Source organism: Enhydra lutris, unplaced genomic scaffold (assembly GCF_002288905.1).
Source record: "Enhydra lutris kenyoni isolate GAN:26980312 unplaced genomic scaffold, ASM228890v2 scaffoldscaffold6, whole genome shotgun sequence".
NCBI lineage: Eukaryota > Metazoa > Chordata > Mammalia > Carnivora > Mustelidae > Enhydra > Enhydra lutris.
This window is the reverse complement of record NW_019154090.1, coordinates 26403546-26419782: the sequence shown is the minus strand read 5'-3', so window position 1 is coordinate 26419782 and position 16237 is coordinate 26403546. Positions and strand designations below refer to the sequence as shown.

General features: G+C 46.0%; 1 protein-coding gene across 1 annotated transcript in view; it reads right to left on the bottom strand.

Annotated features, from left to right (window-relative positions):
* The window catches only part of LOC111141775 (BCL2 like 1), a 50699-nt gene extending 44292 nt beyond the window's left edge, over window positions 1-6407 (bottom strand). The window contains exons 1-2 of the mRNA XM_022494582.1: window positions 5637-6407; window positions 4656-5331 (exon numbers count right to left, since the gene is read on the bottom strand). Coding sequence (XP_022350290.1) covers window positions 4656-5219 — 564 coding nt within the window. The 5' untranslated portion in view covers window positions 5220-5331; window positions 5637-6407. The remainder of the gene's footprint in view (window positions 1-4655; window positions 5332-5636) is intronic.
* Window positions 6408-16237: the final 9830 nt, after the last annotated feature.

The following is a 16237-nucleotide window of genomic DNA, read 5'->3' as shown; positions in this document are numbered from 1 at the left end:
TAGTGTGAAAAATATCTTCTTTACACTAAGTTCATGCTACCAACGTTACTTTCATTTATCCAAGTTCTGTTGGGTTCTCTACCAATAAAAAAGGCACAGCCCCTCTTCCTCCAGATATTTGAAACTGGTGATCATAATCTCTTGAGTCTTCTCTTCCCCAGGCTGAACAACAAGACCCAGTGGATTGTCTGACTTAGGTCTGCCAACTGGGAATGGGGAAGAAAGACTGTCGGCTGGAGAGACAGAACAGAAGCTGCTCCAAGAGCAGAATGACTCCTTCAACAAGAAAGGAGGCGTCCCTAGGGAGGACTCTGTGGAATTAGGTTGGGCTGTGGAATTAGGTTGGGCGTAGGGGTAGGGAGGGCCTGCTAATTAAGGTAGTAGATTATACTTCTGTCGAAAAGCAGCTCACTGAGAATTACTCCTAAATCCATCCATGCCAAACCCAGACAAGACCACGGTTGCTGAACGAAAGCCCCATGATGGAAGGCTGAGGACGCTGGAAAATGCTGAAGCCCACTGGCCTCAGGACAGATACTTGCTGGGGAAAGGACAGCTGACAACCACTGGTTCCTGCAGCCCAAACAAATCTGGTGACTGCCCACACAAAAGTCAAGAAAACCCTCTGGGTTCTGTTGGGACCCCCTGAAAAAACACCTGGGTAATTTTCTACCAGAAGCTGAAGGGCTCTATGGGGCCACTGGGGAAATTAGTCCCAGGACTTTTGGAAAATCCTGTGATGGTGACAGAGTTTCAAGAGCAACCTCAAATGTACATGCAGAAGAACTGAGTGTTTGAGGTGGAGTCCCTGAGACATTTCTACCTCACTTTGGGACCTGAATGAGATTACTAAAAATTTCCACGTTTGGGGTTTCTAATGGGGTTTCCCCAAGAAAACCACAGAACTGCCAACAGCTGCTGAGATCTACAAAGGTCACCGAGGTGCTTCAGCTAGCATATACCCATGACAAAAAAGCCAGAATAGGCAAGAAGAAACCTACAAGATCTGGAAGACCACAGAACCATGCAGCCTGGGAAAGGCCAAATTATGTTTCCTCTCTCCACACAACAGTTCATTGCTCTGGACAATGGTCTTCCATCATGCTAAGGGGTTTCCCAGGGGCTGCGATCCCAAAATGCCTTGCCACCTAGGTCCTCACCCTAAAATTGTCCACATTCCCATTGGAAAGCCCCCAAAACACTCTGTCCCTACAGAGAAGATCGTATCATATTCCATTCTAGATGAGTATCTCAGGAGTTGGCTTTGTTTCTTGAGAGACTCTGGGGCCAAAGTTCAGTTTTCTGAGGCAGATGGTCCACTCATTAAAAGAAGTGCTTCCACCCTACAATTAAGGCCCAGGAAGGGCTTTTGTTCTAGATTCTTTACTAGAGTCAAGCTCTGGCAGGTGGCTGTCATTATTCTATTTTACAGGTAGGAGAGATGGATGGACGAGACACAAACAGGTTCCGCATCTTGCTAGGTGACTCTGGGCAGGCAGTGGTGTGGCTACATGTGGAATTCCAGTCCTTGGAGCTCACCCACAATCAAGAAGATATAGCCAAAGCAGGCCACCTTCCCCCCACACGCACATGATTCTTATCTACTGGCCGGGCCTGAGAGGGTTTAACAACGAAAGAACTGACAAGAAGGTCACTCTGACTGGGCAAAACCCTGATGCCTTTACCACGCCAGAATCTGAGGCTACTACACACATACCTTTGGGAACCTGCTACTGCCAACAAAGGAACTGTTCTACCTGTGGCTTCCTGAACCATGTCAGGATCACAGACCAGAGCGAGCACCTCCATGGGCATGTCTGTGTGGCCCAACAGCATTTCTGCCTTTCTGTGCCAGGATATCTGGGTCACTTTACTACTCCTACGACAACCTGATGTGGATGGAAAAGACTTTAGGCTTCAGACTCAGGCCGACCTAGGCGTAAATTCCCATTCAAGTCACTTAACTGGCTGAGGGCTCCCTGGAGCCAGTCACTGAGCTACCCGGAGCTTCACATATAAACTGGGAAGAAAAGCACCTGCCTTGAAAAGTTACTTTGTGGGATATATGAAATAACACATCATTTCCGTGAGGGAAGGTATCGTGTGAGGCTTACTGCCAGCGCCTAGCACAGGGCCTGCCTCAGAGTAGATGCTCAGTCAATTTTGGTTGCGTGAGTAAAAGACCAACACCAGGCCTCAGACATGGAATGTACTCCGTAAACGCTGATTTCCTTCCCCTTTTCTGCAGGGATGCTAAATTTAAAGCATTATCCCAGGGTAGCAATGGCCCGCAAGTCCTACACTCGTGGATCTGCCACAGCCTCCAGGAGGGTTTTGAGATGCCACTGCGGGAGCCAGTCAGTGCAGCGCAAACACGATGGTACTTGACAGGGACGTGTGTGGGTAGCTTCTATCCAAAGGATCTCTACTCTCATATTCTTTACCTCCTGGCCTCAAGGAGCATGTGTGCCCCAAAATGGTGCTGATAGAACTGGCTTCTGCATACATCCCCTCTGTTCACCCATAGGAAGTAACATATGGTATGTTGTCTAACGGGCTCTGAAAATTCTTGAGCAAAGACACAGAAGATGGAATTTCAATCCAGGGGTGATCTAATGAACTTGCCCAGTGTCGCTGTGTCTAAAATCTCTTTCTGGATATAATACTGGGCGACTGGGAAGTCTCTGATCCAGGCAGCCCTCTGCAGAGGCTGCTGGACAGAACAGGCACCTTTCCCAGACTGCTTTTTGTTAACAGCTGGCAATAACCCACCTGGTATTAGCACCCCTAGCCAAGGACAATAGTCAGGCAAGGTGGGCACAAGGCCCACGTCTCTACTAGGAGATGCCTCAGAGGCTGGGTCTGAAGTGCTGGAATCCTGTCCCTCCTGTAATCAGCTGAACAAATATTTGCCCCCAAAGAGAATCTAAGCAGGAGGGAATAGGCGAGGTCATCACACAAACCAACAGGAACTATTTAATCATTTATCCCCCCAGGGAGTTCATTTACAGAATGGCTTTCAAGTCCGGTCGGCCTTAGCTCGAGAGCTCTCCACCTTTACCTCCCCCAACCCCACCCCAGTCATCTGACCTCCACTGACTTGACCCCTTTGTATTTTACAAGAACTGGCAGCAAGAAGAGTTAATGAAGTTGCAAAGAAATGGGAAATAAGACAGGGGGAAGGGCAAACTAGGCGGTCTCTGGCTCAGAGGTAAACTGAAGTGCCACGCCCTAGGCCCGCCTATGGATAATTTGCATTCTTGACATTCCTGAGTCCGTGGTGCAAGGCCCCTTCCATCTCGGCTCCTTCAATAGAGGACTTATTTTGCCCAGTCTGCTCAATTTTCTGGGTGTGCTGAGGGGACCCAATACGTCTCATAAGCCCTGCATCTCTTCTAGGCAGGGAGATCAGCAAGGCAATTAGGACTGAGTACATTGTAGAAGAGCAAAAACTGCCTACAATGACCACTGGTAAAGAACTCTCACCACTATCTGCTCCTAAGTTGGTGATGGGCAAGAGAATTCTCCCTCCCTGGGAAAGGAATGGGGGCGCGGCGCGACTCCTGCGTCTGGAACCAATAACAACTACTACAGAAACTTGCTGTTTCTGTAGTCAGCTCCAGTCACTGCTCGCATTAGCTCCCAGATTTACAATGCTCTGCCAGGCAAAGAGAGCTTGCCACCTTTTTTTTGGGGGGGGGTGGGGACCTGAGGCTCAAGGTAAACCGACCTGTCCAAGGTCACACAGCTGGTTGGATGACAGGGCTGGCACTCACACCTATGTCAGCTTGTTTCTGAAGTCTGTCACTGAATCTCCGTATCCCAAAGGGCCCCACAGACCAGGTTCTTGCTTTGCCAGCCAACAGTGCTCCCTGAAGAGGCCCTAGGGCCCTGGCCGGAAAGCAACAGGCAGAACAGCTGGAGCTCCCCAACCGACCCCAGGCAGTGAGGTGCAAAGTCCCCGGGCTTAATGCGTGACACAGCAAGAGCTCCACAAACAGGCCAACCGTGCAGAAAGTTGCACCCTTTAGAGCAAATGAACAGAGGGGTGCAGCACAAACACAACCGGCCCACTGGCACAGCTTACACTGCCCTGAAATCTGACAACCCTCAACCATCCAAGCCAGAGGGAACTTCTGCCTGACCGTACCCTGTTCTGAGACGAGAGGAACATGTATGCAAACTCTGAAATAAAGGGAACTTGATTTGTGGGAGGGAAGCCCACGACAAGACTGACATCCCCGGGGGAGTAAGAATGGAGGGGCTCAGAGGCATTACATTCATCAGCCCTTTCTGTGGTGAGCCATTTTGTCAGGGTGAGGGGGAGCCCTGGAATAACTTCCCACTTGCAAAGATTTGGGCCCAAATGAACACACAGGCTGTGTTTTCCTGTACTGAGAAACTGGAACACAAGTAAGAAAGAGTGGGGTCATGAGGGTGACCAGAATGAAAGATGCCCGGTCCTTCAAGAACTAGGTCATCTGTGTTTGAGAACAGTTAACCTCTTGTGGTGCAATGAGGCTGGTCACATCTCCTTAACAAACAGTCTTCAACAACCACCCAGCACAACAGAAAGAGATATGGGGGAGAGGCTGTTAGACATCTCCCGGATGGGAGACCAAGAGAAAGGTACACACAAGGGGCGTGGTCCTTACCCAGCCGCCGTTCTCCTGGATCCAAGGCTCTAGGTGGTCGTTCAGGTAAGTGGCCATCCAAGTTGCGATCCGACTCACCAATGCCTGCATCTCCTTGTCTACGCTCTCCACGCACAGAGCCCCACCGAAGGAGAAAAAGGCCACAATGCGACCCCAGTTCACCCCATCCCGGAAGAGTTCGTTCACCACCTGCTCAAAGCTCTGATACGCTGTCCCCGGGGTGATGTGAAGCTGAGATGTCAGGTCGCTGAATGCCCGCCGGTACCTCAGTTCAAACTCATCCCCAGCCTCCCTCAGCGCTTGCTTTACCGCTGCCATGGGGATCACCTCCCGGGCATCCAAGCTGCTGCTGTGGCCAGTGGCTCCATTCACCGCAGGGCTGTCCGCCAAGTGCCAGGATGGGTTGCCATTGATGGCACTGGGGGTCTCCATCTCTGATTCAGTCCCTTCTGGGGCCTCAGTTCTGTTCTCTTCTGCATCACTAAACTGACTCCAGCTGTATCCTTTCTGGGAAAGCTTGTAGGAGAGAAAGTCAACCACCAGCTCCCGGTTGCTCTGAGACATCTTTATAATAGGGATGGGCTCCACCAGTCCATTGTCCAAAACACCTGCTCACTCACTGAGTCTGGTCTCTGCTTAGTGCTTCTCTTCTGAGATCCAAAGCCAAGATAGGGTTCTGATGGGAGAGAAAGAGCTTTAGAAAAAAAAATTAATATGCATGCCCTTTACCCTACAATATCCTATTCCCCTTTCAGATACCAGAACTGGTTTCTTTGTGGCTCTTAGGAAGGTCTGGGTCTAGCTTCCAAAAGACTTCAATGAAGTCAAATTGAAAGCACCCGTGGGCTGTTTCTGAATCACTATACCGGCTTTTTTTTTTTTTTTTCCACCCCAACCATCCCCTTTTCTCCGAAATGCTTTCCTCAAAAAGTCACCCCCACGGGTAGTCTGCCTCTCCACCCCCACCTCCGCACTACCTACATTCAAAATCCGTCTCAGGCAGCCGCAGGCAGGTGCAACCCCCGGAAGATCTTTTGTAACATAGGTCGGGAGAAGAGGTGGCAGCCGGGATGCCGGCAAGTCAGCCGGCCTCACGGCGGCTGGCAAAAAAAAGGAGCTTCGGCTGGAAGGATCATGCGACCCGGCAGGCTGGGAGCCCAGAAGGCGACACAGGAATTACGAAGCTCAGGAACCGGCCCCCTCGCTTGCTTCCTCCTCCATCGCCCGGATCGAGGGCGGCCACTCGGCAGCGGCCTCCTGCCACCCGGGAGCCCAGCCCCCTCGCTCTTGCACGCCCCTTGGCTCTCCGCCTCCTGCTGGGAGCCAGGAGAACTCTCCCGGAGGTGGCTGGTTGTGGGGTTTAGGTTTTTTGTTGTTGTTGTTTCTATTTAAGTACCAGCTCAGGGTAAGGCTTCCGAAACCCTGAACGGACTTCTCAATGGGGCTCAAGGTTTCGAGAAGGGACAGAGAGAGGGGGAAACTGCCTCGGATCTGCGGTCTGACTTCGGAAAGGCCATCCCCGGGCCTTTCCGGGAAGCTGACGGCCGGGGACCCCCCAGAAACACCGCTGATTTTCTTTGACTTCCCCAACGGCCCTGGACGTGGCGGCGGTGGGGGGGGGATTGCCGGGTCCTCCATTCCCCGTACGGACACAATGGCCGCCGGCGCCCTGCACAAAGACCGGGTGAGGGTGAGGCGCTGGGCCTCTCCTCGGGTCAGGGAGAGGGACTGAGGCCTGTTCGAGCCTCCCCCCCGCCACCCACAACAGCTGAGACCACGTTTTCCTGAGAACAGGCCCAAGGCGGCTTCCTGGCGCCCCCGGGAGGGCTTGGGGGCCGGGGGCTGCACCTCTCCGGGGCCCGGAGCGGGTGGGCTGCGGCCTGGCGGCTTCTCCCGCGTACTAGGCCGGGTACCCGCCGGGCCACCGCCCCGTTGCCAGGCAACCGCTCTCCCTCAGGGGCGCCCCCTAGTCCTTTCAGGGAGGAGGGGTCTCGCCCCCGGCGGCCCGCCCCGGCGTGGCCAATCAGCGAGCCCAGTCGGCAATGAAGCGGGACGGCGAGGGCTCCCATTGGGCGCAGGGCCTGCCACGCACAGGGGAGGCGGTGCTCTCACCTGCGAGCCCCGCGAGCCGTGGGGGGCCACATCCCCCCTTCATCGGCCAGGTCGCTTCCAGACGCGAGGGCTCTTCGTGGCCAAGTTCCGCGCCACGGACCCGGGCCGGCCTACCTGGCTGACGGCTCGCGCTGTCTCTTCCGAACGAGCCGGCCTCAGTTTCCCCTGAAGAGACCGGGGGAACTTGCAAGCTCAGTCACTTCCGGTGCCGCGGCAGCGCGCGCGAGCCCGAGACGCAAAGGGAGTGCGCGCCTTGAGGACTGGCGTCAAGACCTGGGAGAGAGCGCCCCCTTGCGCCAGATCTGGGGACTCTGGAGACGCAAAAAAAAAAAAAATCAACGTTTATATTCATTTTTCCTTGAGTTCGTTCATTTAATCAGTCAATTTTATCCATCTGTGAGTATATATATCTAAAAAGCGTCGCGTTGTAGCTAAGAATCTTGTTTCTTGGATGCCAACTCTGTCAGTTGGGCCAGTTCCTCAACGGCCCCGTGCCTCAATTTCCTTAACTGTAAAGTAGGTAAAAAACCAATTTCCCTCATTCAGTTATTGCGAGGACTGAAAGAGTTGTTATTTATGAAATCTGTAGCACAGTGTGTGGTCCATAGTATATGTTGCATAAATCTATCCCACAAATGTTTATTATTTGGGTTGCTAAAGATAGAAACAAGACAAGACATGGCCCCTGCTTTCATGGAGACAACCCTTGAGCTGGAGAAAGACAGTAAACAACTAAGAAAATACACAAGGTAATTTCAAATAGTGGCTAGTGCTATGAAATGAGTGAGTCAGGGTATTGTCATAAAGAGAGTGAAGGGAGGTACTTCTTTAGACTGGGTGGTCAGGGATGTAAACCCGCCCTGCCTGCCCAGCGAGAGAGAGAGAGAGAGAGAGAGGCATTTATTCAACAAATTGTATATGTAGGGTGGCCAGGGATGGCCTCTTTGAAGAGATGACACAGAATCCAAGATGGGAAATAAAAGAAAATGCGGACCCATGGTAAGAACCTAGAGAACAGCAGCTTGGGAAGAGGGAACAGTTTATGCAGAATGTCCTGAGGCGGGAAGATCTTGGCATGTTCCAGAAACTGAAGGAGAAGCAAGTTGACTGGAAGGTAGTGAGGGAGAGGAAATGTGGCATGGGAGGAGATTAGAAAGTCAACCATGGAAGTGAGTTAGACTTGATCCTAAACACTGAGGGGTGTTTTATGTTAATTTAGTTGATTAAAAATAGGTATACAAGAACACCGAAAATTACAAATATGCAAAGAGCACAGAATGAAAAAGTTAATTAAATCTTCTTCCCACCCCTGCTTTCCCCACAGCGTTCATCACTTTCTTGAGGTCTTTCACAGATGGCCGGTGTATTCACAGGCTAATTACGTGTACAGATTTTTTTATACAAATGATAGCTTGCTATAAACACTTCTACATCTTGCTTCTATGACTGAGCTCCACATTTTCGGTCTGCCACAGTTTTTAAAATTAACACACAGCTTATAAAGACATGCCATATAATTTCCTTGCCTAATATTTTATTTGCGAACACTTAGGTGGTTTCCATTCCTTTCTTATTACACGTTTTGCTATAACTTGTCCATTTGTTATTTTGCATACATGGGAGTTTATCTGTTAGGTAATTCTTGGAAGTAGAATACCAGTAAATGAGTATATGAACTTGATTTTGTTTTGTTTTAATGGATATTGGCAAAGTACTCTCCCTAGCAATTGTACCACTTTGCCTTCCCATCAGTAAAGTATGAGAGTGCTTCTTTCCTTACATCCTGAACTACATGTGTTATCAAACCTTATTTTCCTTGCCAGTCAGACGGATAAAAACCAAGAGGCACTTTTATTTTTCATTTCTTTTTATTAAGAGAGAAGTCGAGCAATTTTTTTGTATTTATGAGCCTTTTAGTGGGGGTGGGGCTCTCGTTCTTTTTCAGGCTCCCCACCAAGCAGGAGCTGGACATGGGGCTGGATCCCAGGATGCAGGGCTCCATCTCAGGAGGCTGGGATCGTGACCTGAGCCGAAAGGCAGATACATTTAATGACTGAGCCATCCAGGTGCTCCTGGGGAGGGAGGCCGGTTCTAGTTCTGGTGAATTCTCTGTTCACTTCATTTGCCCTTTTTTCAGTTCTTCTTTCCATTGAGCTTTTGCTTGTTGATTTATAGGAATTTTTATCCTTTTTTTCTAAACCTAAGATGTAAATATTTTTTCCAGTTATATTTATTACTATGGACAAACTTTGATTTTTAATGCATCTGAATTTATCAGTCTTTTACTTTGTGGTTTCCAGGTTCTGTGTCATTCTTATGAAAACCTCCAACTCAATATTAGAAAACAAATTCTCTATTTTCTTCTGGTTTTTACATGACTTCATATTTTACATTTCAATTTTGTGCCATCATAAGGTCACTTTGGTGTGAGGCAGGAATCTACAATTTTTTTCCCCAAATAACCACCCAGTTATCCTAATATTATCATCTTTTCCCAACTCGTTTGAAATGTCTCTATTATCATAATCTTCATTCCCAAGTGTATTGGGGCCGATTTCTGAACTTTCTATTATGTTCCAAGGAAGAGCTTTTTTTTTTTTTTAAAAGCTTTTATTTATTTATTTGACAGAGAGTGAGAGAGCACAAGCAGGGGGAGCAGCAGAGGGAGAGGGAGATGCAGGCTCCCCACTGAGCAGGGAGCCTGATGTGGGGCTCTATCCCAGGACCGTAGGATTATGACCTAAGCCAAAGGCAGATGCTTAACCGACTGAGCCACCCAGGTGCCCCTCACCAATGGAAGAGCTTTAAACCTGGGCAGGATGTGATGATTTGTGTGAATCTGTGAAACCTCCGGTGTCAAAATTATTTCAATGTGAAAATTATCATTATGGAAGTCTATGATGTGCTCTGGGGGCCCAGCAGAGGGCAGATCAGCCCTGCCCAGAGACATAAGCTTTATTGAACTGGTCCTTAAAAGGAGAATAGGATTTTGCCTGGAAGAGAAAGGAGGTAAGGGGCATTTTAGGTGGAGGGTGCTGCCTGAGCAAAGGCATGGGGGTCTAATGTGAGAGTCCATGGTGTTTCCTAGAAATAAATTGGGAAGGCTGAGAGGGGAGAAGTGGTAGTGGAGACTGAAGGTAAATGTGTATTCGCATGTGCCTGACATTGCATGGACACCAAAGAAGCCAGCCAGGTGTCTTGAACAGAAAGGACGTGAAGAGATTTATATTTTGGAGAGATGGAAAGAGTCTTGGGAAGGGAACTTTGCAATATTTACCAAAAGCCTTAAACACTGGTCTGAAAAGATCATTGAGAAATGATCTTTGATTCCATGCATCCAAAGATTTATCCTCAGAGATGTCTGTGCAAGGTTATAACACAGGAAAGAAAATTAAAAATTAAGAAGGTCAATAAATAGGGTGACGGTTTACATGGGTTAAATTCTCACATTAAAATTGTAATTGAGTAATATTTAATGAAGTGGAAAGATGCTCCAAGCATAACACTTAAAAAAAAACAAATTGCAAAACTATACTGAGAATTACGATTTATAAAGAATGCACATCACACACAAAATATAGTAGAAGGAATTCTACCAGAATGCAAAAAGGTAGTTATTGTTGGGTATTCAAATTATGGATGATTTTCTTTTCTTTTTTGTACTTTTCTATGTTATCTAACATGACTATATTGTTTTAATTGGAAAACACTTTTTTAGATTTAAAAAAAAAAAAACACTGTATTTATCTATTTGAAAGAGAGAGCAAAGTAGGGGAGAGGGGCAGAGGAGAGGGAGAAGCAGGCTTCCTGATGAGCAGGGAGCCCAGTATGGGGCTTGAACCCAGGACCATGGGATTATAACCTGAGCCAAATGCAGATGCTTAACCAACTGAACCACCCAGGCACCCCAAAAAACACTGTTTTAAAAATACATTTGCTGAGGGCGCCTGGGTGGCTCAGTGGGTTAAGCCTCTGCCTTCGGCTCAGGTCATGATCTCAGGGTCCTGGGATCGGGTCCCGCATCGGGCTCTCTGCTCAGCAGGGAGCCTGCTTCCCTCTCTCTCTCTCTCTCTCTGCCTGCCTCTCTACTTGTGATCTCTCTCTGTCAAATAAAAAAAAAAAAAATCTTAAAAAAAAATACATTTGCTGAGATTAGATGATGAGGAAATGCTTGTGGTGTAATGTTAAGTGAAAATAAAAGTATACAAAATTAGTTATGCGACACAATCTCAGCTCTAAATATCATGCATAGGAAAAAGGCCAGGAAATCAATATGATAAAGACAAAAGAAAGTGGAGAAAATCCTTGCATAGATGTTAAAGAGAAACAGAAACAGAGTTGTCAGTAAATCAGTAAGGATGCATCAACCTCATTAGCTATCAAGGAAAATGACAACTGAAACCTCGGTGAAATGCCATTTCACGCCCACCAGAATGGGAAAAATGGGAAAATCTGATAAAGTCAAGTGTGGTTCAAGAATATGGAATAACTTTGAGAAAAAAAAACGTATTGTTATCTAGCAAAATTGATGGTGCCCATAACCTATGACCCAGCAATTCTATTCTTTGATATATGCTCTCAAATAACTCTTGCACATGTGCAAATGCACATATAAGAATATTTATAGCAGCAGGGGGGCCTGACTGACTCAGTTGGAGGAGCGTGCAACTCATGATCTCACAGTAGTGAGTTCTAGCCCCACATTGGGTGTGTAGAGATTACTACCAAAAAATAAATAATAAATAAATAGGAGCACCTGGGTGGCTCAGTGGGTTAAGCCTCTGCCTTCAGCTCAGGTCATGATCTCGGGGTCCTGGGATCGAGTCCTGCATCGGGCTTTCTGCTCAGAGGGGAGCTGAGCAGAGAGCCCCTCTCTCTCTGCCTGCCTCTCTTCCTACTTGTGATCTCTCTCTCTGTGTTAAATAAATATAAAAAACCGTAATAAATAAATAAACGTAAATAAACTTAAAATAAGATTTTATTATTATTTTTTTATTTGTCAGAGAAAGAGAGAGCACAAGTTGGGGGGAGCAGCAGGTGGAGGGAGAAGCAGGCTCCCTGCTAAGCAAGAAGCCCCGATGCGAGACTCAGTCCCAGGACTCCAGGATCATGACCTGAGCTATAGGCAGACACTGAACCAACTGAGCCATCCAGGCATCCCTATAGCAGCACTCCTTGTAATAAAAATTTGGAAACTACTCCTGGGTCCATAATAGCAAAATGTTTAAACAAACAGTAGTACATTTATACATAGTAATATGATACAGTGAGAAATACGTGCATTTAGTTACACACATCATAAAAGAATCTTAGAAACATGTTGCATGAAAATATTGTAAGAGAATAATGAAGTATGATTCTGTTTATATATAGTTTGAAAACAGAAAAAATCTAATCTACATACTGTGTAGAGTTTGTGGTAGCCAGCCTCATCCAAGATGGCCCCCAAAGATCCCTCCCTCCTGATATTCACACCCTGGCAATATACCAGAGTTGTCCTTATGTTACTGATGGCAAATGGCAGAGGTGATGGTATGTCACTTCCAAGACTAGGTTATCTCTTTCTCTGTCTCATTACTCTTTCTGGGGGTAGCCAGCTGCACTGTTATGAGCAGCCCTACAGAGAGACCCATTTGTGGTGAGGAACTGAAACCTCCTGCGGACAGTCATGTGAAGATCCCCCTGGCCCAGCCAACCCTCCAGACGATTATAGCCAACAGCTTTACTACATCCCCATCTGTGACCCAGAGCCAGAACCACTGTTATTAACCGCTGAATTTCTGACTCTCAGAAACTGTATAAAATAATATATATTTGTAACTTTAAACTGCTAAGTTTGGGGGTAATCTGTTTTGCCACACTGGATAACCAATACAGAGATATATACCTATGTGGTAAAATTATAAAAAAATGTAAAGAATAATAAATACAAAATTCAAGATAGCCATTGCTATCTTGTAACAGGAGTGCATTCAGGATGAACTGGGGAACCAGGTAAAATTGAGAGTTTGGAAGATACTGCAAGTGTTCTTATTAAATTGAATTGTACATATGTATACAGAATTTGTTGCCTCATTCTTTATACAACCATATGTTCTACACACATATATTTGTATTTGTACCTACTCAATATCTAATAAAATAAATTTTAAAAAGTCTGGATGGAAATATACTAAGATGTTAATAGTGAAGATGTTGCTTCCCAAGTCTATGTAATAGTTATTTTTTGTTTCTTGTTATTTCCTATATTTTTCAAGTATTATAAATAAGAAAGTATACTTTCAAAGTGAGAAATTAAAAATATATAAACACACACATAAAAATTAAAAATGCCTAAATGGGGGCACCTGGGTGGCTCAGTGGGTTAAAGCCTCTGCCTTTGGCTTGGGTCATGATCCCAGGACCCTGGGATAGAGCCCTGCATGGGGCTCGCTGCTTGGCAGGGAGTCTGCTTCCCCCTCTTTCTCTGCCTGCCTCTCTGCCTGCTTGTGATCTCTGTCAAATAAATAAATAAATAAAATATTTTTAAAAATACCTAAATGTGTGCATGTATGAATATAGATGTATGAGGGCTTGTATTTTTATGAAAAGATCTCTGAAAGATACACACTCATTTAAAAAAAATTTTTTTTTAATAAACATATAATGTATTATTAGCCCCAGGGGTACAGGTCTGTGAATCACCAGGTTACACACTCATTTTTAAGACTAATTTTTTTTAACACTGACTTTTTTTAACTGAGGGAGAGGGATTGGCATTGGGGTGTGGTAGGAGGTATAGGGCTTTTTCACTTTTTTTTTTTTTAAGAATTTATTTATTAATTTACAGAGAGAGATCACAAGCAGGCAGAGAGGCAGGCAGAGAGAGAGGAGGAAGCAGGCTCCCCGCTGAACAGAGAGCCCGATGCGGGGCTCAATCCCAGGACTCTGAGATCATGACCTGAGCCGAAGGCAGCGGCTTAACCCACTGAGCCACCCAGGCACCCCAGCTTTCCCACTTTTTTAAAAGATTTTATTTATTTATTTGACACAGAGAGAGAGGTCACAAGTAGGCAGAGAGGCAGGCAGAGAGATGGGGGGGGAACAGGCTCCCTGCTGAGCAGAGAGCCAGACGTGGGGCCCAATCCCAGGACTCCGAGATCATGACCTGAGCTGAAGACAGAGGTTCAACCCACTGAGCCATTCAGGTGCCCAAGCTTTTTCACTTTTTACTTCATATATGTTTATGAACCCAGATGGACCTGGCTGCAAATCTTAACTCTGCTATGTGACCTTGGGCAGTTCATATTACTTCTCTTGAGCCTCAGGTTTTTTCATCTGGAAATTGGAAATAATTGCACCTACCTAGCAAGGCTGTTGCAAAGATTAAGTCAAGTCATGAATGTATAGCACCTAGCATACCCTCCATTCTGTCATAAGCATGTATTGTTTTTTTTAACTTTAAAACATACCAAATATTGAAGTACCTGGTTGATGTACCAAGCCAGTGCCCACTGCAAATGCAGAGGATGGGATTTCCAGAGGTTCTCTTTCCTACTCCCTAAAGACAAAGGCCCCATTTGGGCCTGGCTAGCACTGATTTTACATGAGCTTATTGAAAAGAAATCCCTGCATCAGCAGTCACTCTCCAACCCCCCATCCAGCTCCTAGCAAACATTAATCTACTTTCTGTCTCTATGGATTTGCCTCTTCCAGAAATTTCTTAAGTGGAATCATACAATATTTGCCATTCCTAGTCTGGCTTCTTTTATTTGTATCATGTTTCAGGTTCATCTATGTTATAGTATGTAGCGATACTTAATTCACTTTATTAAAATATACTACTCCATTGCATGGATTTATCACCTTTTACGGACCCATTCATCAGTTGGTGGACATTCAGGTTGTGTCCTATGGCCTTTTGTTCTTAATCACAGCTAAGGTCTGTGTAATCCTTCCCCCAAAAGAATTCCACATCAGCCATGAAGAAAGAGATGAGGAAACAGATTTCCCTTTGCTTGACTGGATGGGAACTATGGAAGGCAGAATGGTGTCCCCTTCTCCAGGGATCCTTTTGATGGCTGTCACCAATGGCTCATACTTGCAACCTTCTCCAGGGGAGAGTTCTTGGGTGACTGCAGCCACCCTACCTAAAGATGTCTGAGAGTTAGTTGCCATCCAGAGCCAATGGGCTGTTGCTGTCCATTCTCCATGAAGTAGGAGGCCTCCACTGAACTGGAAGGCAAGTACAGATTTTTGGCTGGTGACTACTGGTTTAGATGGTAGAGGGACTGACAGACACAGAGTGAAGGAGCAGATTTGGAAGAGGCAAGGGTAGGAGCTGGTTCTTTCTTTCTCCCTCACTTTCAAAAAATGAGAGTTTGAAGAGCCAGAATAATTTTCTGATCTGCTGGCTCCTTCTCCTTTCTCCTTTGTGGATTTCTCTCCCCTATCAGACTTCCATTATAAAACAATAAATTCAAATCTCACAAATAATACATGGCTACCTTTTTTTCTAAAACAAAGATAAAACTCACATTATCTGTCATTTCTGTCCACAATCCAGTTTAGTTCCTCTCCTTTGAAGTTCCCACACTTGTCATTTTGTTGTGAATTCTTCCATACCTTTTGTCATATATATATATATATCTGTTTAGGAGAGGCAATGTAGGGCAGTGGTTAAGGGCTTGGCCTCTGGAGCTGGACTTCCTATGTTCAAATTCTGGCTCTGTCACATACAAACTGTGTGACCTTTGAGAAGTTGTCTACCCTCTCTGAGCCATAATTTCCTGAATCTATAAAGTGGAAATGATATTACCTCACAGAGTTATTATTAGGATAAAATAAGTTATTATATGCAAAGCACTTCAAACAGTGCCTGGCATATGGTAAGTGCCAGATAAATGCTAGCTGACATTATTCATACACACCCACAGGAAAAGTGGAGTGTTGTTTTGCATATTTTTCAAAACCATAATGCTTTCCTGGGTGCCTGGCTTGCTTAATCTGTGCAGCGTGTGACTCTTGATCACGGTGTTGTAAGTTCAAGATCCGCATTGGGGATAGAGTTTACTTAAATTAAATTAAATTAAACTAAATAAATAAAACCCATAATGGTTTCATAATGAATTTATATCAATCAGAGATTTCTTTTCTTTTTTTTTTTTTCAAAGATTTTATTTACTTATTTGACAGAGAGAGAGATCACAAGTAGGCAGAGAGAGAGGGAGAAGCAGGCTCCCTGCTGAACAGAGAGCCCGACGCGGGGCTTGATCTCAGGACCCTGAGATCACGACCTGAGCTGAAGGCAGCGGCTTAACCCACTGAGCCACCCAGGTGCCCCAGTGATTTCTTTTCTAACCAAAAACGTGTCTCAAAGATACTGCCTCATCAGTCCAGATCAGTTGAACTTTTTTGAACTGAGTTGATGTTTAATATTCCATTCTACACACAGTTTATTAAAATACCCTTCTACTTATGGACATTTAGGT